The sequence below is a fragment of the Callorhinus ursinus genome, unplaced genomic scaffold, assembly GCF_003265705.2.
Source record: "Callorhinus ursinus isolate GAN/ISIS: 27379988/994484 unplaced genomic scaffold, GSC_fseal_2.0 scaffold59, whole genome shotgun sequence".
Lineage (NCBI taxonomy): Eukaryota > Metazoa > Chordata > Mammalia > Carnivora > Otariidae > Callorhinus > Callorhinus ursinus.
The window spans coordinates 8,985,445-9,011,569 of NW_027397121.1; the positions used below are offsets into that span (position 1 = coordinate 8,985,445).

Consider the following 26,125-nt stretch of genomic DNA (forward strand, 5'->3'; position numbering starts at 1 on the left):
TGTGGAAGCAGCTTCCTTCATCATTTCTCATTTTCAGTCACTCTCTTGTTTCTTATTTACGTATTCCCCAAACACCCCAAAGGGCTGTTCTTTGAAACTTGTTGGAAAAACAAAAGGAACTAGTGTGTTATTATTTCTCTAAAGTGAGAAACAAATGTGGGGTTACTCGTTGGGAACCTGAGAACTATAGATGGAAACTATAGAGAAAAGCTGCAGTGTAGGAACAAGAACTTTTTGTTCCTTATCTTGCTTTCTTGTTCAAGAGTATTTATTTATTTGCGAGAGAGAGCAGAGAGAACATGGTGGGGGAGGGGCAAAGGGAGAGGGAGAAGCAGGCTCCTCGCTGAGCCAGGAGCCTGATGCAGGGCTTGATCCCGGGACCTGGAGATCATGACATGAGCCGAAGGCAGACGCTTAACAGAATGAGCCACCCCGGTGCCCCAAAACTTGGGATACTTAGAGTTGGAAAAACTGCCCTTCTATGACACCATCCTTGGATCACTGTTATTTCTCTTGGCCACAGAAAACAATGCCTGCTTCACCAAGCCAAAGACTTGAACCAATGAGGTAATCCACAGCGTAATTATTAACCAGACTCTTTAAGCAGGGAGGCGGATCCAATAGAGAACAAAACGTATTTGTATCCTGGCTCTGTCACCTTACTAGCTTTGTTACTTTGGACATGTTGCTTTATTTGTTTGCTTGTTATAGAATGCGAATGGTATCTATTCCTTAGTGTCAAACGGTTAACTGTGGTAACAGATAAAGAGCCAAACGTTTGCTATCATTTTTGTTGACAACATGTCTGACTTCTGAGGCCTATCAAAGACTGGGGTGTCAAAGGTTTCATTCAGAAAGAATTCAAGCTGAACAATGGGGCTGCTGGAAGCGGGGCTAAGGACATTCTGCTCCAATTAACAATACTTATGGGATGTTGTGTAACCCTCAAGCCCCACCATAGACCTTTAACACTTGAGGCAGAATCTAGACCAACCCGTCCCCCACTCAGTGGATTCTGAACACATTCCTGCCTCAAATTTCCTGCCCATCAGCTTCGGGGTCCTTGAGGCATCAACTACATAGGCCCACATTATTTTAGGCAAATGCCGCCCACCGTCTCCACCACTGGGGAAAGGGCAGGGGGAGGACCCGTGAGCATGGCTCAGGACCCTTCCTTCCCCTCAGCTGGGGTCAGACTAGCTCCTGACGCCCCCGGGTCACCTTGACTACCCGGCCAAGGACCCCGTGGGAACTCTCAGCCCCCTCCATCTCCGCCTGTTCCATAGAGCGGGGCGCCGACGGAGGGGTGCCCAGAGAGAAGACCTGCCCGGCAAGAAACTAAGGGAAGAGATGAGGGACGTGGAGTAGACGAGGACAATAGAAAAAAGGTAACAGTGGGAGATGATGCTAGTTTCCTTTATGTCTTTTGTTACTTGGAGTAGCGGAGGAGTTAGAAGTGGCTTAAAAAATTTTTTTTTCACACAGGCATTTTTTAAAGGCAACCCCAGCGCGCACGGAACTATTGAATCTGGAAGGATCTTCTTCCGGTCTCTTGCGCCTGCGCGCTGGCAGGCGAGAGGGCGGGAGTCCTGGCTAAGAGGGAAGCCGAGAACCGGAAGTGAAGGCAGATTCCCTCCTTCGTCGCTGTTGCCGCCGCCATATGCGCTCGCCTTGCTCAGGTAAGCTTTGGCCTTGGTATCATCCGTCTCCATCTGCATTTCTTTGCGGTCATCCTGTCTCATGGACTCCTGATACCGCTTCCACAGGCTGTGGTCGGGTCCCTGGGGCCTAGTTGGGTCATTATTTCTATTGCTTGCGTTCCTTTTCAGAGCTCTTAAGAGTTTCGGGGGGGTAGAGGTAGGGATGCTAGGGGGCCCGATCCAAGATGGTGGCCTCAGCGCCATTGTGTTCCTTTTGCTCCCTGCTCCTTCGCTGCGCTTCTCGTTTATCGGAGGCCCTAGCGATGGTGAGAGGCGGCGCTAGGTGTCCTTTGGTCCTGGGCATTTGCGAAGGGCGGGGCTCTTTTCACCTTCCCTCTCCTCTCTGGGTCCTTTTCATGGCCCAAGGTGGGAATAGAAGGAGGGGCCGGCTTCTGGGCCCAGCTGGACTTTTCTCATCTGGACTTACCAACCTTTATTTGGGATATTTCCCAAATCTTTATGCATGGTGTCATTGTGATTATCGGAAGGGAGTCTCACGTGAGGAGTAACACAAGGGTGACGTGAGACCCTTTACTAAAGTTTCTGTTAAAGCTGTAGCGAGTGTATCAGTTACTTACTTTCTCATTGTATGGGGAAGGGATGAATACTTCTGACCGAGCCATTCCTCTTACACTCCCCCCCCCATCAATTACACAGGGAATTCTTAAGCACCAGAAGGAGGTTACTGAGGAGTGGGAGGTGGATGGCAGCCACATGATGTTTTTATTTTGAGAAGTGAGCGCTTTGCGCAATGATGACCTTAATCTATCACCCTGGACTGATGGCTGCTTTTTTAGGGAGATTATAGGGAAAGTACAGAGTTCCTTTGAGGATTTTTCAGGATTCATCTTGTCATCTCCATTCTCCACTCCCTTGTCATATTTTGCTTTTCATTTTTTGTTTTCTTTATTGTTACTTAGACGTCAGGAATTCATATGCTCGTTCTCTCCTTCCTCCTTCCTGGTGTATGCTACTCTGATCCTAATCTTGTTGGGAATTTGTCGTAACCACTTCACCTGGGGCCACTGTGTTATGTTTGTTCTTGCTTTTATGTTTTGTGTTCCTATGTTTTTTTTTTTTCCAGGTAAAGGTGTCACAGTTTAGGGAAAGTGGGAGGTGTATGGGGATGGAAAAGAGGTGGTGAAGGCTCTGCTCGTGACTAATAAGTCTTCCATCTGTTTTTTTCCTAGCTCTTCTATCACAAACTAGGGTGTGTGTGTTTTTTTTTTAAACTGTTGTTCAAGCCCCCACTCTCCTTCCTTGTTTTCACTTATTCTGCGTGAAACCATCCGGAGACCCCTCCCCTTCTCCCCCTGCCGGCCCAGTTATGGCAGAGAACGATGTGGACAATGAGCTCTTGGACTATGAAGAAGATGAGGTGGAGACAGCAGCTGGGGGAGATGGGGCTGAGGCCCCTGCCAAGAAGGATGTCAAGGGCTCCTATGTCTCCATCCACAGCTCTGGCTTTCGTGACTTCCTGCTAAAGCCAGAGTTGCTCCGGGCCATTGTTGACTGTGGCTTTGAGCATCCATCAGAAGGTAAATTTCTGCCCGGCATAGAGTATTCATAAAGCTCTCTAAGGATACAAGAAACAGGTGTGTTAAACAGTCTTTCAGGTCATACATACTTATTTGGGCTAGATCAGGAGATAAAGGGTCAAAAACTATTTTAGCAGTAGGAAAGATTTATATAGATGGGTTTTTCATACATGATAGCATGAGAAGCTAGTGACTTGAAAAGTGACTTAGAAGGGCGCCTGGGTGGCTCAGTTGGTTAAGTGACTGCCTTTGGCTCAGGTCATGATCCCAGGGTCCTGGGATTGAGCCCCACATCGGGCTCCCTGCTCAGCAGGGAACTTGGTTCTCCCTATCCCTCTGCCTGCTGCTCTGCCTACTTGTGCTCTCTCTCTCTGTGTCAAATAAATAAAATCTTTTAAAAAAAAAAGTGACTTAGAGATCTGCCATTTGTTCTTGTGATTGGTTTTTCTTTTTGTCTAGTTTTTAATTTTGTCATTTAGGTTTCTAATTTTGAATTTCCAGAGAGGAGCTAGTTGGACCTTTAGTCCCTCTCTGTTGGCCAACTCTGGTCTCTGGAAACCTTTATGGCTGATCTAAAGTGGGTGGCTTCTGGGTCAGCTACCAAGCCCTTCAGAGTTGCAGGGTTATGTGGCCTAAAGTGTGGCAAGCTAAGTTGGAGAAATGGCCTGAGGCAGGCACTCACATATCATGGATTGTTACAGATAAAGGAAAATAGGGACAGTCAGAAACATTAAAGATGAGCTGTTGGTAGGTGCAAGAGGGTTTTTAGCAGGATGGAGGAGGGGGCACTGGAGTCGGAGGCTAAAGTGAGAAGGAACTAGGAAGGTCTGTTTTGGGGATGAGTTTGGGGGAGAAAAGAGGTAGAAAGTCTGGGAGTTGATGATCATTTAAGAATTGAACGGTGAGAAATGGGTTTGGCATGGTGGAAAAAAGGTGGAGTTTATCTGGAGACTGAAGTCTAATTTATCTTTTTTCCCCCCTTCTAGTCCAGCATGAGTGCATCCCTCAGGCCATTCTGGGAATGGACGTCCTATGCCAGGCCAAGTCAGGCATGGGGAAGACAGCAGTGTTTGTGCTGGCCACGCTGCAACAGCTGGAGCCAGTTACTGGACAGGTACACTGGGGGAGAGTGCTGTGGAAGACATTTTGGTTAGAAATATTCGAGAAGGGTGTTTTGTCTTAGCCATGTGATGCGTTCAGAGCCATGAGTGTTTGTTACTAAGATGGCCTCTCACCTTTGATGGCTATGGGGGATATTACATAGTAATCATGGGGTTAATGGTTTAGATTTCAGAATTGAAGTCATTTATGATCTGCCAGATGTGCTTTTGTGATAGTTTGCTTCCCTAAAGGGCATAGTGAAGGGATAAACTGTTTGTTTCCATCTACTTCCCCCACCCCCCCAAGGTGTCTGTGCTGGTGATGTGTCACACTCGGGAGTTGGCTTTTCAGATCAGCAAGGAGTATGAGCGCTTCTCTAAATACATGCCCAATGTCAAGGTAAGCCAGGGTAAAGAGACCTGGGAGGGTGAGGGTGTGGGGTGTTGAAGGCATTAAAGACTTGGAGACCAGCAGTCTTCATGTCCACAGTTGTTAAATTACACGTAATAGCTAGTAAGTTTCTGCAAACTTTGGTGTGCAAGAGATTTGCGTTATAGGGATCACTTGAATACACATTGTAATTTATGAGATGTTTGCTTATATTTTGATTTTGGAGAAGCATTAGTTTACCTCGTGTTAATATAGGTGTGCAGCAGGAGACTGCATAAATGGTCTATGGAGGAAGCCTATCACAATACCACACTTTTGTTAACTACTTATTTATATTGACTTTGAATGATTTCACTGTGCTGTAGTTGACAGTTTGATAATTTTAGGGTGTGTAGCAAGAGAAGGCTGGGAGCTCCAAAATACCTCTAGCGTGGTATGTGATTTTTGAGGATTCTTTAAAATGGCAGAAAATCGAAAGAAGTTTGGGGGTGACAACAGAATAGGCTTGGGCTGTTTTCCATATATAACCTTGATTTTCATAGTATGGTTCCCAAACCCATAGTTACAGCATCATGTGGAAGCTTGATGGAAATGCAGATTATGTGGGTACCACCCCAGACCTACTGAGTATGAATATGCATTCTAACAAGATCTCCAGGTAATTGGAGTTTGAGAAGCACTGATGTGTATAACTTCCTACACTCCTGGCTAGGATGTGGTGAAGAACAGTACTTTTGTTTGGATTGTTGCTATTTTCTCCTGTTACTCATTACTTTATGTGTTGAGTTCTAGCCCTGATCTAAAAATAGTCACTTTTTTTTTTTTAAGAGATTGTATTTATTTGAGAGAGTGAGCACGCATGAGCTGGGGGGTGGGGGGTGGGCAGAGGGAGCCCCCATGTGGGGCTCAGTCCCAGCCTGAGTGGAGGTCAGATGCTTAACTAAGCTAAACTAAAGTAGTCCCTTATTTTTTTTTTTTTTAAGATTTTATTTATTTATTTGACAGACACAGCAAGAGAGGAAACACAAGCAGGGGGAGTGGGAGAGGGAGAAGCAGGCTTCCCGCTGAGCAGGGAGCCCAGGACCCGAGCTGAAGGCAGACACTTAACGACTGAGCCACCCAGGTGCCCCTAAACTAAAGTAGTCTTAAACTAAAAGTAGTCTTTTTTTTTTTTTTTTTTAATGGATTTTATTTATTTATTAGAGCAAGCGAGAAAGTACAAGCAGGGGGAGTGCGAGAGGGAGAAGCAGGCTCCCCACCGAGCAAGGAGCCCTATGTGGGGCTCGATCCCAGGACTCCGGGATCGTGACCTGGGCCGAAGGCAGACGCCTAACCAACTGAGCCATCCAGGCGCCCCCTAAAAGTAGTCTTCACTGATCAATCACAGACCTGTACCCCTGAAACAAATAATACATGTTAATTAGAAAAGAAAAAGTAGTCTTAAAAACCAAAGTGGTAATAGTAGTATCTGAGTGGGGTAAACATGCTGGAGTAATTTAAAAGGCCTCATAATGAAAAGATTTTTGTTCTCCTATCTCTAATCGCACCTCATAGAAGTCAATCATTAGTTAACCTTTTTTCTTTTTTCCCTAATGGTTCTGTGACACCAAGTATTAGGCACTGTTGTCTTATTTTATTAAATTTCAGGTTTTTTTATTTCTTTTCATGGAAGATCAGATGGTTTACATTATTCTTTTATTTGAAAATTAATTTTAATTCTTTAAAAGTAATTTAAATGTTGTGTGTGTATTATGCGTATCTGTCTTCTTACATTGTCAATATCATTGTCCTTCCACCAGGTGGTCTTGCTGCTGGTTGATACTGAAAAGTTGAAAACCAGAAGACAGTTTCCGTTGTTAAGACTGTTGAAACATTTATTGCTGGCTCATTAGTGAGCAAGGATTGCATTTCCTCCTCTCTAGGTCCAACTTACCAGTTTATGCTGCTTAAAAGAGGATTTTTTTTTTTTAAAGATTTTATTTATTAGCGAGAGAGACAGCAAAAGAGAGAACACAAGCAGGGGGAGTGGGAAAGGGAGAAGCAGGCTTCCCGCAGAGCAGGGAGCCCGATGCGGGGCTCCATCCCAGGACCCTGGGATCACGACCTGAGCTGAAGGCAGATGCTGAATGACTGAGCCACCCAGGCGCCCCAAAAGAGAATTTTTTTTTAAGTTTATTTTTTTTTTTGTAATCTCCACACCCAGGGTGGGGCTCAAGCTCACAACCCGGAGATCAAGAGTTGCATGCTCTTTCAGCTGTGCCTCAAAACGGAATATTCGGGCACCTGGGTGGCTCAGTTGGTTAAGCGACTGCCTTCGGCTCAGGTCATGATCCTGGAGTCCCGGGATCGAGTCCCACATCGGGCTCCCTGCTCAGCAGGGAGTCTGCTGCTCCCTCTGACCCTCTTTCGTCTCATGCTCTGTCTCTCATTCTTCCTCTCTCAAATAAATAAATAAAATCTTAAAAAAAAAAAGGAATATTCTTGGTGTTAAGATCAAATATAAATTGTCGTGGCATTTTGTTTTGTTTAAAATTGTGCTATAGTGACTTGTTTGAGGTTGGGCTAGTTCTACAGAATATCCTACGTCTGGATTTGTCTGGTTTTATTCCCTTACGGTGTTGTTTAAGTTGTTCTTTTCTTTCCATATTTCCTTTAACTGAAATAATATTTGAAAGCTCAACTAATTGAAAAACATTTTTGGGAAGAATTCTTGAGTTGATATGCTGTGTATCTCCTGTTCTGTTGCAAATTTGGTTGTCCCATAATTAGTGATTTTAGGTTTATTCTGATGGTCTGATCCTGTGATTGATCTTTCTCTCTGAAACTAGAAAGCAGTTTCTGGTATCATTTTGATATTATATTAAGGCTCACATCCACAACAAATCTTTCCCTAATATTTTGAATATGGAGTAATATGTTTACCTTGAATCAGTGATTTCATAGGGTTTGTTCAAAAAGGCGTTTAGAAATCTGAGTTCAGAGGCACCTGGGTGGCTCAGTCAGTTGAGCGTCCGACTCTTGATCTTGGTTCAGGTCTTGATTTGTGTGTCATGAGTTCACACCCTGCACTGGGCTCCACACTGGGCATGGAGCCTACTTGAGAAAAGAGAGAGAAAGCAGGAAGAAAGAAAGAGAAGAAAGAAAGAAAGAAAAAAAAAGATCTGAGTTAGGAAAACTTGATATTCCATGAGCGTTGTGTGACACTCTGTAGTCTGGTGATTACTATTTCTTGTTACCTTTTTTTTTTTTAAAGTTTATTTATTTATAATTTACACCCAATGTGGGGCTCAAACTCAATACCCTGAAATCAAGAGTCATGTGCTCTACTGACTGAGCCAGCCAGGGGCCCCTTGCTGTCCTCATTCTTAGAATGAAGTCTGGGCATAGCACCAGGGGAAGGAAGATTATTAGATTAAGTCAGAAGAAAATGCTAGTCCTGACTGCCCTGATTAGTCACATGACTTTGGGCAAGTCACTTTTGTTTCTTAGCTTCAGTGTTTGGAGAACATAATAAGCATTTTAGATTGGGTGACCTTTGATGTTCCTTCTAGCTTTGAAATGTTCTAAGAATTGGTTTAGATTAAATTGAAAGGAAAGGAACTATGGGGAGATTGGACTATTTCCTTGTGTGTGAGACACTGTTTTCTCCTGGGTTAATACAGGTCGCGGTGTTTTTTGGTGGTCTGTCTATCAAGAAGGATGAAGAGGTGCTGAAGAAGAACTGCCCGCATATTGTTGTGGGGACCCCTGGCCGCATCCTCGCCCTGGCTCGAAATAAGAGCCTCAATCTCAAACACATTAAACACTTTATCTTGGATGAATGTGATAAGATGCTTGAACAGCTCGGTGAGTGGCAGCGCTGGGATGGGGCTGGTGATCTGGGAGTTGCCCTTCAGAGCCAAATGATGCTTTTTTGATACAGGAGCACTTCAGTGCCAGGATGACTCTTAATCTATCACCCATGACTGATGGCTCTGGCTCCCCTCTTGGTTTTTGTCGGGCTTTTTAAGCAACCTTGGTGATCAAGGGGAACGGTGTTTGGTCTTTCCTTTCTGTGATGGAGGTTTCTTTTTCTTTGAGAGGAGTGGCTTTGCTGATCTTAGACATCAGTCACACCACTATTCTTTCCTTTATAGCTTTTTATGCTGGTGTTGGGGAGATAATAAACTGAAGGAGGAAGACTGTTTACTCTTTGGCATCCCCTGCACGGCATATATCCGAATTTATAGCTGAATAGATCTTTAGACCTCAGGATTAATGTGGAGAGTTTATGGGATTTTCTGTAATCCAGTATGCCACAAGAAAGGAAAACTAAGAACTCACATTTAATAAATGAGAGAGTGGGGATGGACATAGCCCCAGGGATAAGTCATTTCAGATGACCTTTGGCTATTACAGATGGTGAGCTATAAGGTGGGCTTGAGGTGGAGAGATCTCACTTGCCTGGCTGGATAGAAAGTGATCCAGAGGAAGCGTGGAATGGACTCTAACAGCTAGAATGTAATTAGGTGTGCAGGTATTTGTAGATAGCTGGGGCATGGGGAGAAAGTAGGGAGAAGGGCCTTGTAAAGCATTTCTCAAGGGTTTTAGGCTTGTGAGCCTCTCCAGTGGGTTTCATCTCCATATCATAATTGTGAGATTTGGGGTTTCATTATCTTCTTGTCTGGTTAAAACACAATGGTGGAATCGGGTTAACCTGATCTCAGGTCTTTATTTCAAATTGCATTGTGTGTTATTTCCATGGTGTTACTGCAATGGATGGGATTTTTATGGTGGTTCAAGTGAATGGAGTACCTGAGACCAATCTTTCTGGGAAATGAATCTTGCTTACCCATTTCCAGCAGTCTTCACCTTGTTGGGGAGGCAGTCTCCGGTTTTTTTCTGTTACATGCTGCTTTTCTCCTATGATTTTTTTCCTTTTTCTTGGTAGACATGCGTCGGGATGTCCAGGAAATTTTTCGCATGACCCCCCATGAGAAGCAGGTCATGATGTTCAGTGCTACCTTGAGCAAAGAGATCCGTCCCGTCTGCCGCAAGTTCATGCAAGACGTAAATACCCTTCTACCTTCTCTCCCTCCACTCCCTGCCCACTGCCTCCTCCCCTTCCGCACCCTCTTCCTCCAGACTCCCTTGTCCTTCAAGTGCCAAGAAGCGGGCACGTGCCCATCTGGGAGTGATGACTCCTTGAAGAGACACACAGAGGCAGAGACAGCTAGTGTTAGGGTCTGCGCGGGCGCCAGGGAAACTCCGGAAGACTTGGTCGGGTTAACTTGAGAGCGGGTAGTGTTCGACCTTTTTTTTTTTTCCCCCTCATCACAGCATTTTTGAACCTCTTCTTCCTTTTTGGGGGAGGGCAGAATTTTCTGCCCTACCACCCACCCATCGTCTCCTACATACCCCTTTACAGCCACACACCCTCAAGGTGGCATCGAGCAGACAGTTGGAGCCTTCTGCTCCCCAAAACTCATAACCTTCCGGTGGCAGGAGAGCAAGAGAGGGACAGACAGATGGCAGGGCATGTCCAAAAGAAGAGCAAACAGCACAAATGAATCCGCTCCCTCCCCACCTCCAGGGGTGGGGGCCTTTGGCACCTCAGTCCCCAGTCCCTTACTCCTTCCCGTCCATACCTCCTCGCACCCATCTGGAATCTCGGTTGATGTGAGCCGGCAGCGGAGAAGCACCGTGGAGCGGCGGGGGAAATGCGGACGGCACCCAGCGGTGGATGGCGGCAGCGGAGGCCGCGGGGAAACCTGACCAGGAAGCTGAGGACCAAACCAGCCTCTTTTTCCGTTCCCGGTTTTTTTCCTGAATCCAAGGCGTGCCGTGCTCCCCGTTTCCCCCCATATGTGTTGGGGGGAGGGGTGTCCTGAAAGGGGGGGTAGATTTTTTTTTTCTTTTTTAAAACAATTTTTTAATACTCAAAAGGAGAGGGATATGGGAAAGGTAAAGTGAGGAGCTCCACTTGGATATAACCAGGTGGGTGTTAGGGTTTGGGGCTAGAGGGGGCCTGTTGTATAAACAGTGCAGTGTATTCTTTCCCCATCCTGTACTGCTCTTTCCCATGGGATGTTAACTATTTTTAGCTATACTTGGGGCTAGGATTAGATTTGAAGGAGGCCATGGAACTTCTTTTTGAAAAGCCTGCCTTTGCTAGTCTGCTTTTTGGGATTGGGCTTCTGGTTTTCTCCTGTGCCACACATCCTTTCCTGAAATCTTGGACCCTGGGTGTTCATATTAATTACGTCCCCAGGTTAGTGAAGAGTGCTAGGAAACTTGGACTCAGGAGTTGAGTCTTGTGTCAATTTATATTTTTTTATGCTACTTCCTCCCCTTCAAGGGTTTTGTGTGTATGCGTGTGTGTGCGTGTTTTATTTTTTTTAAGATGAATGTGTATTTGCTGCTCTGAATTTTGTTTCTTAACACCATGTATTGGTACCGTCCCTATAACACTATAGTTGGTTTGACTCTTAGTTCAGCGTCCAGTGGGTGCCATCTAAACAATTCCCTTGTGGTCTGAGGGCAAGTTGTTACTCACCTTGAGTAACTTTCGCTTCTCTTTTATGGCATTTTTGAGACCATCCATTGTAGCATTCTGATCTTAACAGATATCCACCCTCCTGATGTGGCTCTGATTCTCTTAGTGGGTTTTTTAAAAATTTTTTTAAAGATTTATTTGAGAGAGAGTGCACAAGCAGGTGGTGGGGCAGAGGGGGAGGGAGAAGCAGACTCCCCACTGAGGAGGGAGCCTGATGTGGGGCTTGATCCAAGGACCCTGAGATCATGACCTGAGCTGAAGGCATACGCTTAACCCACTGAGCCATCCGGGCGCCCCCTGATTCTCTTAGTTGAGAGAAAACTCAAATGGAGCAATCCCTGTTTTCCCCCTATGTTTTTACAACCAGCTCTGGTGGAGTTACTCTGACCTTGAGTCACCGTGTCCCACCAATTCCCAGGCGTTTGGATCACATTCTCCCTTTGGGGATCATCACCCATTGTTTTCTTTCCTCTGCCACCTCCCTTTGAGGTAATGGCATCTTGCCATTGGGTGGTCTCACTGGTCCTTTTCCTCCCTGCAAAGTTCCCTTCCCATGACAGTTTGAGGTTGGGCAGTCTTAAAACTCATCTGATAGGAAGGAAATTAGAGCTAACGTGGAAGAGACCACATTAAAATGGGGGTATTTTTGGGGGTGTGGTGGGGTTTTCAGTCTTCTCTTCTCCCCATCCCCCCATGGGGTGTATTGGAGATAAGTTCCTCCACCCCCCCAGGTTTAACCCCCCCACTCTGCCCTCCTCCCGTTCCCCACCCCCTACTCCCCCTCCCCCCCCAGCCAATGGAGATCTTCGTGGATGATGAGACGAAGCTGACGCTGCATGGGTTGCAGCAGTACTACGTGAAACTGAAGGACAACGAGAAGAACCGGAAGCTCTTTGACCTTCTCGATGTCCTTGAGTTCAATCAGGTCAGTTGTTCAAGGTCCAGTAGGGGGATGAGCACGTCTCCAACTGTAGCAGAAACCTGGTTAAGTACCCTTTTATTGAGGACATGACCTATATGATGTGAGCCTTTTAAGTGAAATTCTTTTAAATGAGAATTTAAACAGGGTGAGAGCTGCTTTTCTGTTCTATGGCTGTCACAGCCAGGTGTTTAGTAAAGAAAAAGCTCAATAAAGAGGGGATTTCATAAGCTTGGAAAAGTTCCAAAATAGCTTGGGTTTGTTAGGTTCTTAAATTTGTTTCTTCTCAAGCTATTTACCGAGAAGTGTCTCATCACCTAACCTATTGTGTGGTTTATTTGCACCAAAAATTTAAAATAAAGGTAGGTTGCTTATGTTTGTTTCTGATGAGCAGGAAATACTAGTCATGATCTTTCCAGACTTCAGTTTTACTTTTTACCACTTGCTCATTTTTACCATTAGCCTCTTTCTTGTCTCCTAACATACCTGGTAGTTTTCATTACTATTCTCTGTACCTTCTCTGCAGTAGGTCTGCTCAGGAAAAATCAGCTGAGTAAGAAAGGCTGAGTTGTATTTAGAACAGAAGAGGAATATGTGATGGAGATTAGGAGGAATTTCTTTGGAAGAGTGGAGTTACTGAACACTCTTTTCACACATAGTCTCTCACGTATCCCACATGTACCCACATCGCCTGTCACACACCCAGGTGGTGATCTTTGTGAAGTCTGTGCAGCGTTGCATTGCCTTGGCCCAGCTCCTGGTGGAGCAGAACTTCCCAGCCATTGCCATCCACCGAGGGATGCCCCAGGAGGAGAGGTGAGTCAGAGATGGAAAGATGTTTTTTGTCCTTGGGAAGGAAAAGAGACCATTGAGAGAAGGGACTCAACGTTTTTCTGATTTCACAAAGGCTTTCTCGGTATCAGCAATTTAAAGATTTTCAACGACGAATTCTTGTGGCTACCAACCTATTTGGCCGAGGCATGGATATTGAGCGGGTAAACATTGCCTTCAACTATGACATGCCTGAGGATTCCGACACCTACCTGCATCGGGTAAGCTCCACACCTACACGGGCATCCCACTGTCCGTCCCCCCCCGCCCCGATTTTCTTTGTCTTCATACCTGAGTTTCTCATCCCTCCTTTGGGTGTCTTCCTACTTTGGGGTCTTCCCAGTGCTACCCTCTGTCTCCTTCCAGGTGGCCCGAGCAGGTCGGTTTGGCACCAAGGGCTTGGCTATCACGTTTGTGTCGGATGAAAATGATGCCAAGATCCTCAATGATGTGCAGGATCGCTTTGAAGTGAATATTAGTGAGCTGCCCGATGAGATAGACATTTCCTCCTACAGTGAGTATGGCTCTCAGGAAACTGGCTTCTCAGCTCTTCAGAGTCTCCTTGTTCCCTAGTGTGTTTGTCTTGAATCTCATGTACATAAAGTCTCTGGTGCATAAGAGGCACTTGGCAAGTTCGTGTCCCCCTGATCTTGATGCCCCTGTTGGGATGCTTGGTTGATCTCTAGGTCTCTTTCTCTTGACAAACTATTTATCTTTCCCCACCCCCAACCTATCCTCTGCACCCACAAACTACAGACCTCTGCATGTATGGGGGTGGGTGGTAGTTCTGTCAGCCCTGCCTTTTTCCCTGTCTTGTCCTAATTGTGCCATGTTTTCTCTCCAGTTGAACAGACGCGGTAGAGGACTCACCCACCCATTTTGGAATGTGACGGTCTGTCTTCAGGAGATGACAGCAGGCATGGGGTGAAGGAGACACTACTGCCACCTACCCCTGACAACCCCCACCCCCACCCCATGGCTTCCCCCCTTTTGCATCACCACCACTCCTAAACCCATATTTCCTGAATTGTCTGAATTTTTTTTAACAAAACTAAAAAACGTATGCGTCTGTGTTGTCTGTAAGTGCTCCATCCCTTTATTGGATTTAGGGTGAGGTTAGGCCATGATTCAGTGTGTATTCCTATAAGGACTGTGTGCCCTTCTGTGGGGCCCAGGTCAATGGGGAGGGGTCAGAGGGGAGGGCAATGTGACTGCGAATGCAGAGGCCCTGGCTCCTTGCCGCTTCCACTTTTCTCAGTGGCCTGGGAGGGGCTGGGATGTTTCTGACCCAAAGGCCCAGTGTGAGTGTATGTAGTGTTTCCAGTGTTGGAAGGTAAAGTGGGAACTGGTGGAAAGCTTAGGCGTCTCCTAGGCTCTCTCGGTGTCTCCTCATCTGTTCCTTCAGCTTCTGGATCTTGAGCACCAGGGCCTGGGCTTCCCAAGCCCCTTCTTGCCCTTCCAGTAGGGCCTGGTACAGCTCCAGCTGCTGCTCCAGCAACTCCTCAGCTTGGGCCAGCTCAGCTGTGGGGCGGGGCCTGGGACCCTGAGGGGGCAGGGCAGAGGGGAGGGAGCATCAGCCTGGGGAAGGGGGCTGAGGCTTGCTGGAAGTCAGGCGTTCTGCTTCTCAAATTTAAACCTTTAAACCCCATTGTATTAAGGTCATCTGTACTGTGAAGCCAAGGTAGCTTCTGGTCTTAGGCGTAAGCTTCTGGGGGTAGTTTGCTGCTCAGGGGTTATGACTGGACTCCTTGTACAAGGGAGGATATGGAGAGGAGGGGACTGGCTGTCCCTCCCCCCACTAAGAAATAATTAACAGGTGGGGGGAAATTCCTGTCCAAGGACTTCATGGACTCTGCAGGGAGGGAGGGCTGTGGGGAGAGGGAGCCCTGAGGTTTAGAGAGGGGTGGGGGTGGGGAAGGTGCTGGGGATATAGGAGTTGGAACTAGGCCAAGAGCTCTGGGGGTGGGGGTGGTATCGACTTGCAGCAGGTCTGTGACACGAGATTAAAGGGATTACCCCCCCTTTCCCCCCTACAGTCTGCCCCCACTCTTGGTGCCACTTACCCTTGGGGATGACCTTATCTTCCCACTGCATGTGGAGCTGGTTGGCTCTTCTGTGCTTGCCTTGGGGCTCTGGGAACAGCACTTCCAGGAGCTCTGGGGGGCCAGGGGCCAGGAAGGCAGGAGGAGGCGACGGCAGCAACATGAGAGCCAGGGCAGAGGGAGTGCCATGGCTGGTGTAACCGCGAGCTGTCTGAACTGCCCAATGGCCACCAGGAACTGGCTCATTCCCTCCAGGCTTTGGCCTCGCTTCAGTGACTGGCCCTGCCCAGGGCCCTGCCCCTACCTTTACCTCCCTCCCAACCTGGCCCCAGAGTCTTCCTGATGCGAAAAAGTTCCTGCCAGTTGAGGCAGAACTTTTATTTTTAAAGATTTTATTTGAGAGCACAGGCAGGGGGAAGAGGGAGAAGCAGGTTCCCTGCTGAGCAGGAAGCGGGACATGGGGCTCCTTCCCAGGATCCTGGGATCATGACCTGAGCTGAAGGCAGATGCCTAACCGACGGAGGCACCCAGGTGCCCCAGGCAGAACTTGCTTTAGAACACTGGTGCCCAGCCTACGTCTTAGTGTCTCTTTTTCTTAGCGCTATGTCTTTTCTTATTTCTCAATTCTACAAGGTACAAGTTACATTGCTGGTGTGCAGGAAACTGGTTCAGAAGGGGTTCATTCAGGACTCAAGGTCCGTAGCTGGTTGGTGGAAAAACCTGGAGGATTCATGCCCAGGTCCACCTGACTTGAAAGCTCATAGCCATTGACCTGGCTCAAGTATTGATTATCAGTTTATTTCCATTTTTTTCCCCTTCTCGCTGGCCCAGAATGACATTCCTTCTTGTCTGCATTGCATGTTGTAGGGGTTTGCATTCTCTGTTAGTTCAGGGCACTGTTGTGTCATTGTACCCTTGGCTCCTGAAAAGAACGTGACACTGGTAACAGATTTCAAGCTTTGTTGAACTCGTGAGCCCTCACTTTAAATGTGTGATGTGAGTCTTGGGTACAGATGGCCTTCCTGCCGTATGTCCTGAAATGCCCTGTGGCTGGATAGCACCGCTACATGCCAGTGGCCAGAGGTGGCTCAGAGCGGGGGGATGTTCCCAGTTTGATCATCTGGGAAAAAAGACCCTCAGAAAAAGTATCTCAGAAAACAAGATGGCTGGAGAGTAGACAGTTGCTAACCAGTTCACTATCTTGTTGACCTCATGCTGAATTTGGAGGGAAGATGGCCGCTGCCATAGCATGGGGATCCAGGAACCAGGGAGGGTGATCTTCCTGGAGGTCAGTGGCTCTCAAACTTGGGGGGGGGTGTTGCTGAAGCACCTTTAGATGAGGCCAAACACCCCACATTCCTCATTGGCTGACATGTTCTCACTTTTCGGTGGAGAAAGAACCAAAACTTCATTAACGTTTTGGAAGAGAAGCGTCCTCATGTTTCTCAGCGATAGGCTTTGCACGATTCATATTTGACTTGCAGTATATGCATGGCTTAAAGTCTTAATTACTGGAACATAAGAGGCCCAAGCTAATGTTACGGTTGTGGGAAACTATCCAGTATAAGGTTAAACAGATTACAAGCAAGTAATATTGAAGCTAAACTCACCACGCTGATAAATTAAAAGCAAGATTTGTAGCCATTAAGAAAATACAGCAAATGAAACTTCTGTAAGACAATCTAAATGATGCAGTAATAAAGTATCCTTCCTGAAAACTAGGCATTTCTACCATCTGAGTTTCTATTTTAGGTTATGAACTCCAAAATGGACTAACCTCCCAATAATTTATAATGGGTAGTCTTAAACCTAAGTTAAAATAGAGTCTATGGATTGGGGTTTTGTTCATCTGTGAGAACTGATATAAAGGAAAGGCTGATCTTTGAGTCAGTTCAAATCTATTGAATGTGTTTTGGTTCTCGTAATCATGGAAATGAAGGAATGAAGATAAACACATGTAAACCAGTTTGCTTAATTTCATGTTACATATGTTTTTGTTACTCCTGGGTATCTTGTGTCTTTTTTTTTTAAGATTTTTTTTATTCATTTGTGAGAGAGCATGAGGTGGGGGGAGGGGCAGAGGGAGAGGGAGAAGCCAACTCCCAGATGCGGGGCTCATCCCAGGACCCTGAGATCATGACCTGAGCTGAAGACAGATGCTTAACTGACTGAGCCATCCAGGCATTCCTCTCAGTATCTTAATAGAGTCTTTTTTCCCTCTTTTAAGAAAAGGCTTTATGTGTAATAGACACTTAATCAAATGAGAGTTGGGCCTGGCTTCTGCAGGAGAAGCCTAGTTTTCAGCCAGAGACAAGCAGAGGATTATGGGAGACATCATCCACAAGGTCAAAGGGCTGCAGAGCTTCCTGAGGCCAATGTGCTGACACTACATCCTACCCAGTGGATTGGCAGGACTGAGGTGACTGACATAAATTACTGTACCCTTCATATGACACTCTTGTGGAGATGGGTACTTGGGAATACTGAAGTCCACTGAACCTGCTGGGCAATTTTTATTCTTGTCATAGGTGACCTTCACGGTAGCCTTTCAAGAGAGCTTTCCCATTTCACTTTTTTTTCCCCATGTCGATGTCTACTTGTTCCAGCACTATTTGTTGAAACACTACCTTTTCTCCATGATATGGCCTTTGCTTCCATGACAAAAATCAGTTGACTGTATTTATGTGGGGTCTATTTCTGGGTTCTCTGTTCTGTTCTATTGATCTACTTGTTTTTTCACCACTACGGTATACACTGTCTTTGTTTTTGTTTTGTTTTGTTTTGTTTTTTACATTTTATTTATTTATTGGAGAGAGAGAGTGACACAGAGCATGAGTGAGCACAAGCTGGTAGGAAAGGGAGAAGCAGGCTCCCCGCTGAGCAGGGAGCCTGACGCGGGGCTCGATCCCAGGACCCCGAGATCATGACCTGAGCCAAAGGCAGATGCTTAACTGAGCCACCCAGGCTCCCTACACTGTCTTGATTACTATAGCTTTATAATAAGTCGTCTTTTTTTAAAGATTATTTATTTATTTGAGAGAGAGAATGAGATAGAGAGCATGAGAGGGGAGAGGGTTAGAGGGAGAAGCAGACTCCCTGCTGAGCAGGGAGCCCGATGTGGGACTCGATCCCGGGACTCCAGGATCATGAGTCTGAGCCGATCCAGCCTGAGCCGAAGGCAGTAGCTTAACCAACTGAGCCACCCAGGCGCCCTGTTTAGCACTTTTTAAAAAGTTTTTATTTAAGTAATCTCTACACCCAACATGAGGCTGAAACTCATGACCCCGAGATCAAGAATCACATGCTCTTCTGACAGCCAAGAGTCCCTCAACACTTTATTATAAAATTGTCCCTGTGTGAGATAATTTTGCCCAAGTGTAGGCTAATGTAAGTGTTCTGGGCATGCTGAAGGTAGGCTAGACTTAGCTATTGTGTTTGCTAGGTTAGGTGAGTTAAATGAATTTTTGATTGGGATGCCTGGGTGGCTCAGTCATTAAATGTCTGCCTTCGGCTCAGGTCATGATCCCAGGGTCCTGGGATGGAGCCCCACATAGGGCTCCCTGCTCTGCAGGAAGCCTGATTCTCCCTCTCCCGCCACTGCCCCCCCCACCTTGTGTTCCCTCTCTGGCTGTCTCTCTGTCAAATAAATCAAATCTTTTAAAAAAATGAATTTTTGATCAAAACCACAATAAGAGGACGTCTAAGTGGCTGAATTGGTTAAGCGTCTGCCTTCAGCTCAGGTCATGATCCTGGGATGGAGTCCCCACATTGGGCTCCTTGCTCAGTAGGGAGCCTGCTTCTCCCTCTGCCTGCTCTGCCTGCCGCTCCCCCTTCCTGTGCACTCTCTCTCTCTGACAAATAAACAAATAAAATCTTAAGAAAAAAACAAAACTACAACGAGATACCACCTCATACTGGTCAGAATGGCTAAAATTAGTAAGTCAGGAAACAACATATGTTGGTGAGGATGTGGAGAAAGGGGAACCCTCCTACACTGTTGGTGGGAATGCAAGCTGGTGCAGCCACTCTGGAAAACAGTATGGAGGTTCCTCAAAAAGTTGCAAATAGAGCTACCCTATGACCCAGCAATTGCACTAGGTATCAGCCCCGGAGATACAAACATAGTATCTGAAGGGGCACATGCACCCCAATGTTCATAGCAGCAATGTCCACAATAGCCAAACCGTGGAAAGGGCAGAGATGTCCATCGACAGACGAATGGATAAAGAAGATGTGGTATATATGTACAATAGAATATTACTCAGCCATCAAAAAAAATGAAATCTTGCCATTTGCAACAACGTGGATGGAACTAGGGGGTATTGTGCTAGGTGAAATAAGTCAATCAGAGAAAGACAATTATCATATGACTTCACTGACATGTGGAATTTAAGAAACAAAACAGAGGCTCATAGAGGAAGAGAGGAATAAATAAAACGATGAAATCAGAGAGGGAGAAAAACCATAAGAGACTCTTAATCATAGGAAACAAATTGAGGGTTGCTGGAGGGGAGAAAGATGAGGGGATGGGGTAACTGGGGGATGGACATTTAAAAAAAAGACTTAAAAAAAAAGCAAAAAAATGTGTTTTTGACTTAACAGTATCTTCAAATTGTGATGGGCTTACTGAGACATAACCCTATTGTAAGCTAAGGAAGATCTATAGAAGAAAGTGATTGACTTATATATTAACCTTGTATCCTACAACCTTGCTATAATAGTTCGTTGTTAGTTTCAGGAAATTTGTTGTTGATTCTTTGGATTTTCTGCATAGACGATCATGCCATCTGTCAACAAACCCAGTTTTATTTCTCCCTTCCCAATCTGTATACCATTTATTATTTTTTTTTTCTGTCTTAGTGCATCAGCTCCGACTTCTAGTAGGATGTTGAAAAGTGGTGAGAGGGGACATCCTTGCCTTAATCCTGATCTTAGCAAGAAAGCTTCTAGTTTCTCACTATGATGTTAGATGTGGGGTTTTTTGTAGGCATTCTTTATCAAGTTGAAGTTCTCTATTCCTCGTTCACTAAGAGGGTTTTTTTTTTAAATTATGAATGGGTGTTGGATTTTGTCAAATACTTTCTCTGCATCTATCGATATGATCATGTGGTTTTTTCCTTTTTAGCCTGTTGATATTGATGGTTTATGTTAATTGATTTTAAAATGTTGGATTAGCCTTGTGTACCTGGGGTAAATCCCACTTAGTTGCGGTATATTGTTCTTTTTATACATTGTGGATTTGATTTGCTAATATTTTGTTGAGGATTTTTACATGTATGTCATGATAGATGATGATCTGTAGTTTTCTTTCTTGTAATATTATTGTTTGTTTTGGTGTTAGGGTAATACTGGCCTCATAAAATGAGTTAGAGTATTCTTCTGTACCTATCTTCTGGAAGAGATTGTAGAGAATTGCTATAACTTCTTACCTAAATGTTTGGTAGAATGCACCAATGAACCTATCTGGGCCTAGTGCTTTTTGTTTTGCAATGGAACATTATACTGGGAGTTTTAGCCCTTAATGCATTAAGGCACCTTAATGCATTAAGTTATGTCTCCTTAGTTTCCTCTAATCTGTTGAGTTTCTTAGTTTTTACCTATTTTCATGACCTTGAGAGTTTTGAAGACTAGTGGACAGATAATTTGTATAATGTCACTCAGTGTGGATTTGTCTAATGTTTTCTCATGGCTAGACTGAGGTAATAGATTTTAAGGAAGAATACCATAGAGGTAGAGTGCCCTTCTCATCACATCATATCAGGGGGTGCATGATATCAACATAAACTTTAACACTCAATTAAGGTTTTTTCTGCCACGTTTCTCTACTGTAAAGTAGTAACTTTGCAATTAGTAGTAATTTTTTCTTTTCCATATTCTATTCTTTGGGCGTGAGTCACCAAGTCCAGCCCACATTCAAGGGGAGGGCAATCAAGCTCCACCTTCTGGAAAGGGAATTATCTTCATATTACTTGGAATTATTCTGTAATGAAGATTTGTTTGTTCCTTCTCTCCCCATTTTCCAATTTATCAATCATTTATGTATTTCTGTATGAACTCAATATTTTAAAAAATATTTTGGGTTATAATCCAATACTATGGTCATTTTGTTGCTCATATTGTTGCAGCCCTGTTCATAGGGAGCTCTTTCACGTTGGCTCCTGTGTCCCTTTGACATGCCCCTCTTTTGGGGAGGTATACTTCCTTTCTGGCATTGCAAGATATTCCAGGCTTATCCTGTGTTTTTTTTTTCTGTCTTGGTCATAGAATTGGCTTTTTTCCCTAAGGAACCCTGGTTCCTTTTATTGGAGAATGACATGTAGGGACCAAAATCTGGGTACTGGGTGCTCATTTCACTTTTCTAAAGAGGATACAGAGGTTCCAAGAGCTGCTCAAGCTCACACAGGCAAGTCAGTGGATCCCATTTCAGCACCACATTAGAGTTTGTTCAGTGCAGCCTTTAGTTCCCAATGTACAATGGCCAGTTCTCCATACGTGTCTTCATTTGCCAAAGCTTCTGTGTTTTCAGGCTGTAGGACTTAGACATTAACAATTTAATTCCCTAATATTTGGAGACTTTACTAAAAGAAAAAAATTTCAAGTTTCGTGAACAAGTTTCATTTGCGAAGTTGACCAGAATAGGCAAGAGGAAAAAGAGAGCAGAGAGGGAATCACTTATATTTTTCCTTCATGTGGGATAGTTCTCCATTCCTGCTGCTCTTTCCATGCCCCTGGGCCTGGGAGAAAGATGGTTTTCCCGGACTATGAGAGAAAACTGATATGGAAACACCTCCCTTCATCACCTCTGCCAGCCCTCCAGCTTCTGCTCTGGCTATTCCCATTCTCCCTCCCTGACTCCTGGCCCCTGAGCCTTTCCTTCTTTCAGCCTCAGCTAGAGCCCAGCTCCTTGCCCAGAGCCTGTTCTCAGTGGGAAAGGAGCCATTCCTTCCCCTGGAGGGCAGAAGAGGAGAGACAGAGGTCAGAGCTGAGGCTATGATGGAAGAAATGGCAGAAGTGAAGGAGGTTGGAGCAAGAAGGACTTGTTATGGCCCATGTCAGAGAACTTATTGCGTGTGCTCTCTTCTAGGAGTTTTATGGTTTCAGGTCTCACATTTAGGTCTTTAATCCATTTTGAGCTTATTTTTGTGTCTGATGTAAGAAGTCCAGTTTCATTCTTTTGCATGTAGCAAAAGAAAAAAAAAACTGGTCAGTTTTCCCAACGCCATTTGTTGAAGAGACTGTCTTTTCCCCACTGCATATTCTTACCCTCTTTGTCAAAGATTAATTGACTCTATTAATTGTGGGTTTCTTTCTGGGCTCTCAGTCTTGTTCCATTGATCTATGTGTCCACTTTTGTGCCAGTACCATACTGTTTTTTTTTTATACTGTTTTGATTATTACAGCTTTGTAATATAACTTAAAATCTGGAATTGTGATACCTCCAGCTTTATTTTTCTTTCTTAAGATTGCTTTGGCTAGGGGCACCTGGGTGGCTCAGTTGGTTAAGCGACTGCCTTCAGCTCAGGTCATGATCCTGGAGTCCCGAGATCAAGTCCCACATCAGGCTCCCTGCTCAGGGAGGAACCTGCTTCTCCCTCTGGCCCTCCCCCCTCTCACGTGCTCGCTCGCTCTCTCTCATTCTCACTCTTTCAAAATAAATAAATAAATCTTAAAAAAAAAAAAGATTGCTTTGGCTATTCGGGGTCTTTTGTGGTTCCATACAAATCTTAAGATTGTTTGTTCTAGTTCTGTGAAAAATACTGTTGGTATTTTGATAAGGATTGCATTAAATCTATAGATTGCTTTGGGTAGAATGGACTTTTATTTTTTTATTTTTATTTTTTTAAAGATTTAATTTATTTATTTGACAGAGAGAGACACAGCGAGAGAGGGAACACAAGCAGGGGGAGTGGGAGAGGGAGAAGCAGGCTTCCCGCTGAGCAGGGAGCCCGATGCAGGGCTCGATCCCAGGACCCTGGGATCATGACCTGAGCCAAAGGCAGACACTTAATGACTGAGCCACCCAGGTGCCCCTAGAATGGATTATTGAACAATATTTGTTCTTCCAACCCATGAACAGGGAGTGTCTTTCCATTTGTTTGTGTCATCTTCAATTTCTTTTATCAGTGCTTTATATATTTCAGAATACAGGTCTTTAACCTCCTGGTTAAGTTTATTCCTACGTATTTTATTATATTTGGTGCAATTGTAAATGGGATTGTTTTCTCTATTTCTCTTTCTGTTGCTTCATTACTAGTGTAAGAAATGTGACAGATTTCTGTATTACCACCCTATTTATTTATTTATTTTTAAAGATTTTTTAATTTATTTGACAGAGAGAGATACTGCAAGAGAGGGAACACAAGCAGGGGGAGTGGGAGAGGGAGAAGCAGGCTCCCTGTGGAGCAAGGAGGTTGATGTGGGGCTCGATCCCAGGATCCTGGGATCATGACCTGAGCCTGAGCGGAAGGCAGACACTTAACGACTGAGCCACCCAGGTGCCCTACCACCCTATTTAATAGTGCCACTTCTCCTATCATCTTGCATTGATTGTCAACTTTGCATTATTTTTTCCTCTACATCTCCAATCCCTACCTAACACATTGTGAAGTGTTCTTTTTCAAAGATGGCCTCAACAATATTTTCCACCCCTCATGTTCTTTTGCAATATGATCTCACCGTCTGTCTAGAGGTGGGGGCTAATTCCCCTCTTCTTTAATCAGTGACAAGTTTTGATGACCAGAACATGAGAAGATGACACTGCTTGACTTCTGAGGTTCTGACATAAGATACCTTGTGATTTCTTTTTTTTAAAAGATTTTATTTATTTATTTGAGAGAGAGCAAGAGAGCATGAGAGGGGTGAGAGGCAGCAGGAGAAGCAGGCTCTCTGCTGAGCAGGGAACCCGTGCGAGGCTCGATCCCAGGACTCCAGGATCATGACCTGAGCCAAAGGCAGATGCTTAACTGACTGAGCCACCCAGGCGCCCCATGAGAGAACCCTCTTGAATGTTCTGGACGAGCTGGGCCTCCAGGTGACTACAGCCCTGACTGTGTCACATGAAGCAGAAGAGCTACCTGCTGAGCCCAGTCAATGCATACAGTGAGAGCGGATAAAATGGTAGTTTTATTTTGGGATTGTTTGTTACCCAGCAATAGGTAACTGGAACACATAATATATAATACCATAGTAATATTATTGTGTTTTTATTGTTTGTTTGTCTTTCCTTCAGAATGTAAGCATCAGGAGAGCAGGTGTTTTGTCTGATTTGATTAAATGATTACCAGGCCTAGAATCATGCTTGGCACAGAGACATTCATTAAATATTTGTGAATAAATGAATACATGCTGTGACCAGATTCCTTAAAGTGGATCTGAGACTGAAAGAGCTTAGCAGTGTTTGGTTTTGGAGGTTGTCTCAGTCTGTTTGGATGTTCATCACAAAACACCACAGATTGGGTGGCTTAAACAACATACTCTTTGGAGTCCTTTTTATAAGGACTCTAATCCCATTCATGAGGGCTCTACTCTTGCAATCTAATCACCTCCGAAGGCCCCAACTTCTAATGCCATCATACTGGGGATTGGATTTCAACATATGAATCTGGGGGGTTGGGTGCACATTCAGTCTATAGCACCGCTGTAGTGTTGGGTCAGTGGTCAGTAGAAATTAGATTTGGGACTGGGAATGCAGCATGAGCTTCTAAGTTCAGGGGTTGGGAGTAGCAGAGAGCAAGGCCTGAGGGGTACAGTCTCAGGGTCTGCGTGTTTGGGGCAAGGAAAGATGCAGGACCCCAGACTCCTCGGCAGTGAGTTATGGAAGGTGTAGAGACCACTACTGGGAAATGGGTGGTCAGTACCCTGGGTCCTATTGCTGAGGTCCTTGTGGCCCACACTGGTGTCCAGCCCACACTGCATGTTCAGCACATGGTCCTCAGGGGCTTCTCAGCTTGTCATAGAGGGGGAAGGGACAGCTGAGGCCATGACAACTGGCTGGCTCTGGTCTGGGCTCAGCCATGGTCATGAAGTACTAACACAGGGAGTGGGACCCTGAAACCCCAGGGTTGGTCCCTCCAGGGCTGGCACGGCATCAGCCCTTCACTCTCTAGTACCTAGTCCAGTACCCAGAGAGCCCTCTCCAAACAAAAACAGGTGTTCCTTAGGATAGCCCTTCCCATGCCATTCTTCTCCCTGACTCCTTCTTCCTTCACTGGACCCTCTACCCCTCCGATGTTCTTATTTACACCCCAGCCTCACTTCCCCAGGAGCATCCTCCCCCTTCTAGACTCAATGCACCGCGGGCTTCTGCCCCTCGTCCTTCATGCCAATGTCTTGAGACTTACTGAACTGAGTCAAACCCCAGAGGCAGCAGCAGAAATAAGTGACAGGGCTTTAGAATTCCTAGGTCCTATCTTTGGAGAGAGGGCACTCAGTTTCTTTGTGGCGTCCACCCCAGACCTGGGAACCAGCTGTTATTGCCTGGAGACCTTGCTGTATCCTAAGAGCAGAATCAGTGGTCACTCAAGGGAAATATCTATGGAAACACTTATATTATTTTGGATTTTGGGAAACATTTTGCATCGCAACCTGACATGGACAGGGGCAACCTCTTGTGTTCAAAGCCTTGCTCTGGGGCTGGGAGCAGAGGGAGACCCTGGGAACTCCTGGCTGAGCTAGAGAAAGGGGAGCGGGGTCTTCCAACCTCATCCCTGTGACCACACGGGAGCGCCGCTGCGCTGCTCCTGAATTCTGACTGAGCAGCCTGGGAGGGCCTGGACTGTAAGTCACTCAGGGGAGGCTGACCTGAAGGCTAGGCATCAATAGGGGTATGAAGAAGCTTCTGAGCAGCCCTGGACTCTACAGGTGTCAAGGTCAGGAATGGGGCAAGGATTGAAGGAGAGGAGGGCTCAGGAAACCTCCTATGAGGTTTCTGCCTCTCCACTGTGACCTCTCTATCCAGCTCCTTGATGACAGCACCCAGGAAAACCGAAAAGAAACATTTTTTTCCCCTATTTCTTTCCAGTACTACTACTACTACTACTACTACTATTTCTTCTTCTTTCTTCTTCTTC

At 45.4% G+C, this 26,125-nt stretch overlaps 2 protein-coding genes, 1 long non-coding RNA gene and 2 other non-coding genes across 5 annotated transcripts; 3 read left to right on the forward strand and 2 right to left on the reverse strand.

Annotated features, from left to right (window-relative positions):
* Positions 1 to 1,526: 1,526 nt before the first annotated feature.
* DDX39B (DExD-box helicase 39B) lies at positions 1,527 to 14,077 on the forward strand. Its single transcript, XM_025862488.2, has 11 exons — positions 1,527 to 1,679; positions 2,891 to 3,238; positions 4,225 to 4,352; positions 4,646 to 4,738; positions 8,392 to 8,575; positions 9,660 to 9,778; positions 12,058 to 12,189; positions 12,890 to 12,999; positions 13,091 to 13,235; positions 13,381 to 13,528; positions 13,859 to 14,077. The coding sequence occupies exons 2-11, from the start codon at positions 3,028 to 3,030 to the stop codon at positions 13,873 to 13,875; spliced, it is 1,287 nt and encodes a 428-aa protein (XP_025718273.1). The 5' UTR covers positions 1,527 to 1,679; positions 2,891 to 3,027; the 3' UTR covers positions 13,876 to 14,077.
* On the forward strand, positions 2,410 to 2,487 carry LOC112816187 (small nucleolar RNA SNORD83). The gene has a single exon (XR_003206135.1). It is a non-coding gene; the product is annotated as a small nucleolar RNA SNORD83 (small nucleolar RNA).
* Positions 5,934 to 6,844, reverse strand: LOC141371164 (uncharacterized). The gene is made up of 3 exons (XR_012375900.1): positions 6,663 to 6,844; positions 6,501 to 6,550; positions 5,934 to 6,126 (listed from the first exon to the last, which is right to left on the reverse strand). It is a non-coding gene; the product is annotated as an uncharacterized lncRNA (long non-coding RNA).
* On the forward strand, positions 8,627 to 8,703 carry LOC112816188 (small nucleolar RNA SNORD83). Its single transcript, XR_003206136.1, has one exon. It is a non-coding gene; the product is annotated as a small nucleolar RNA SNORD83 (small nucleolar RNA).
* Positions 14,078 to 14,083: 6 nt separating the features above from the next.
* Positions 14,084 to 15,302, reverse strand: MCCD1 (mitochondrial coiled-coil domain 1). The gene is made up of 2 exons (XM_025862493.2): positions 15,078 to 15,302; positions 14,084 to 14,557 (listed from the first exon to the last, which is right to left on the reverse strand). The coding sequence occupies exons 1-2, from the start codon at positions 15,300 to 15,302 to the stop codon at positions 14,372 to 14,374; spliced, it is 411 nt and encodes a 136-aa protein (XP_025718278.1). The 3' UTR covers positions 14,084 to 14,371.
* Between the last annotated feature and the right edge of the window lie 10,823 nt (positions 15,303 to 26,125).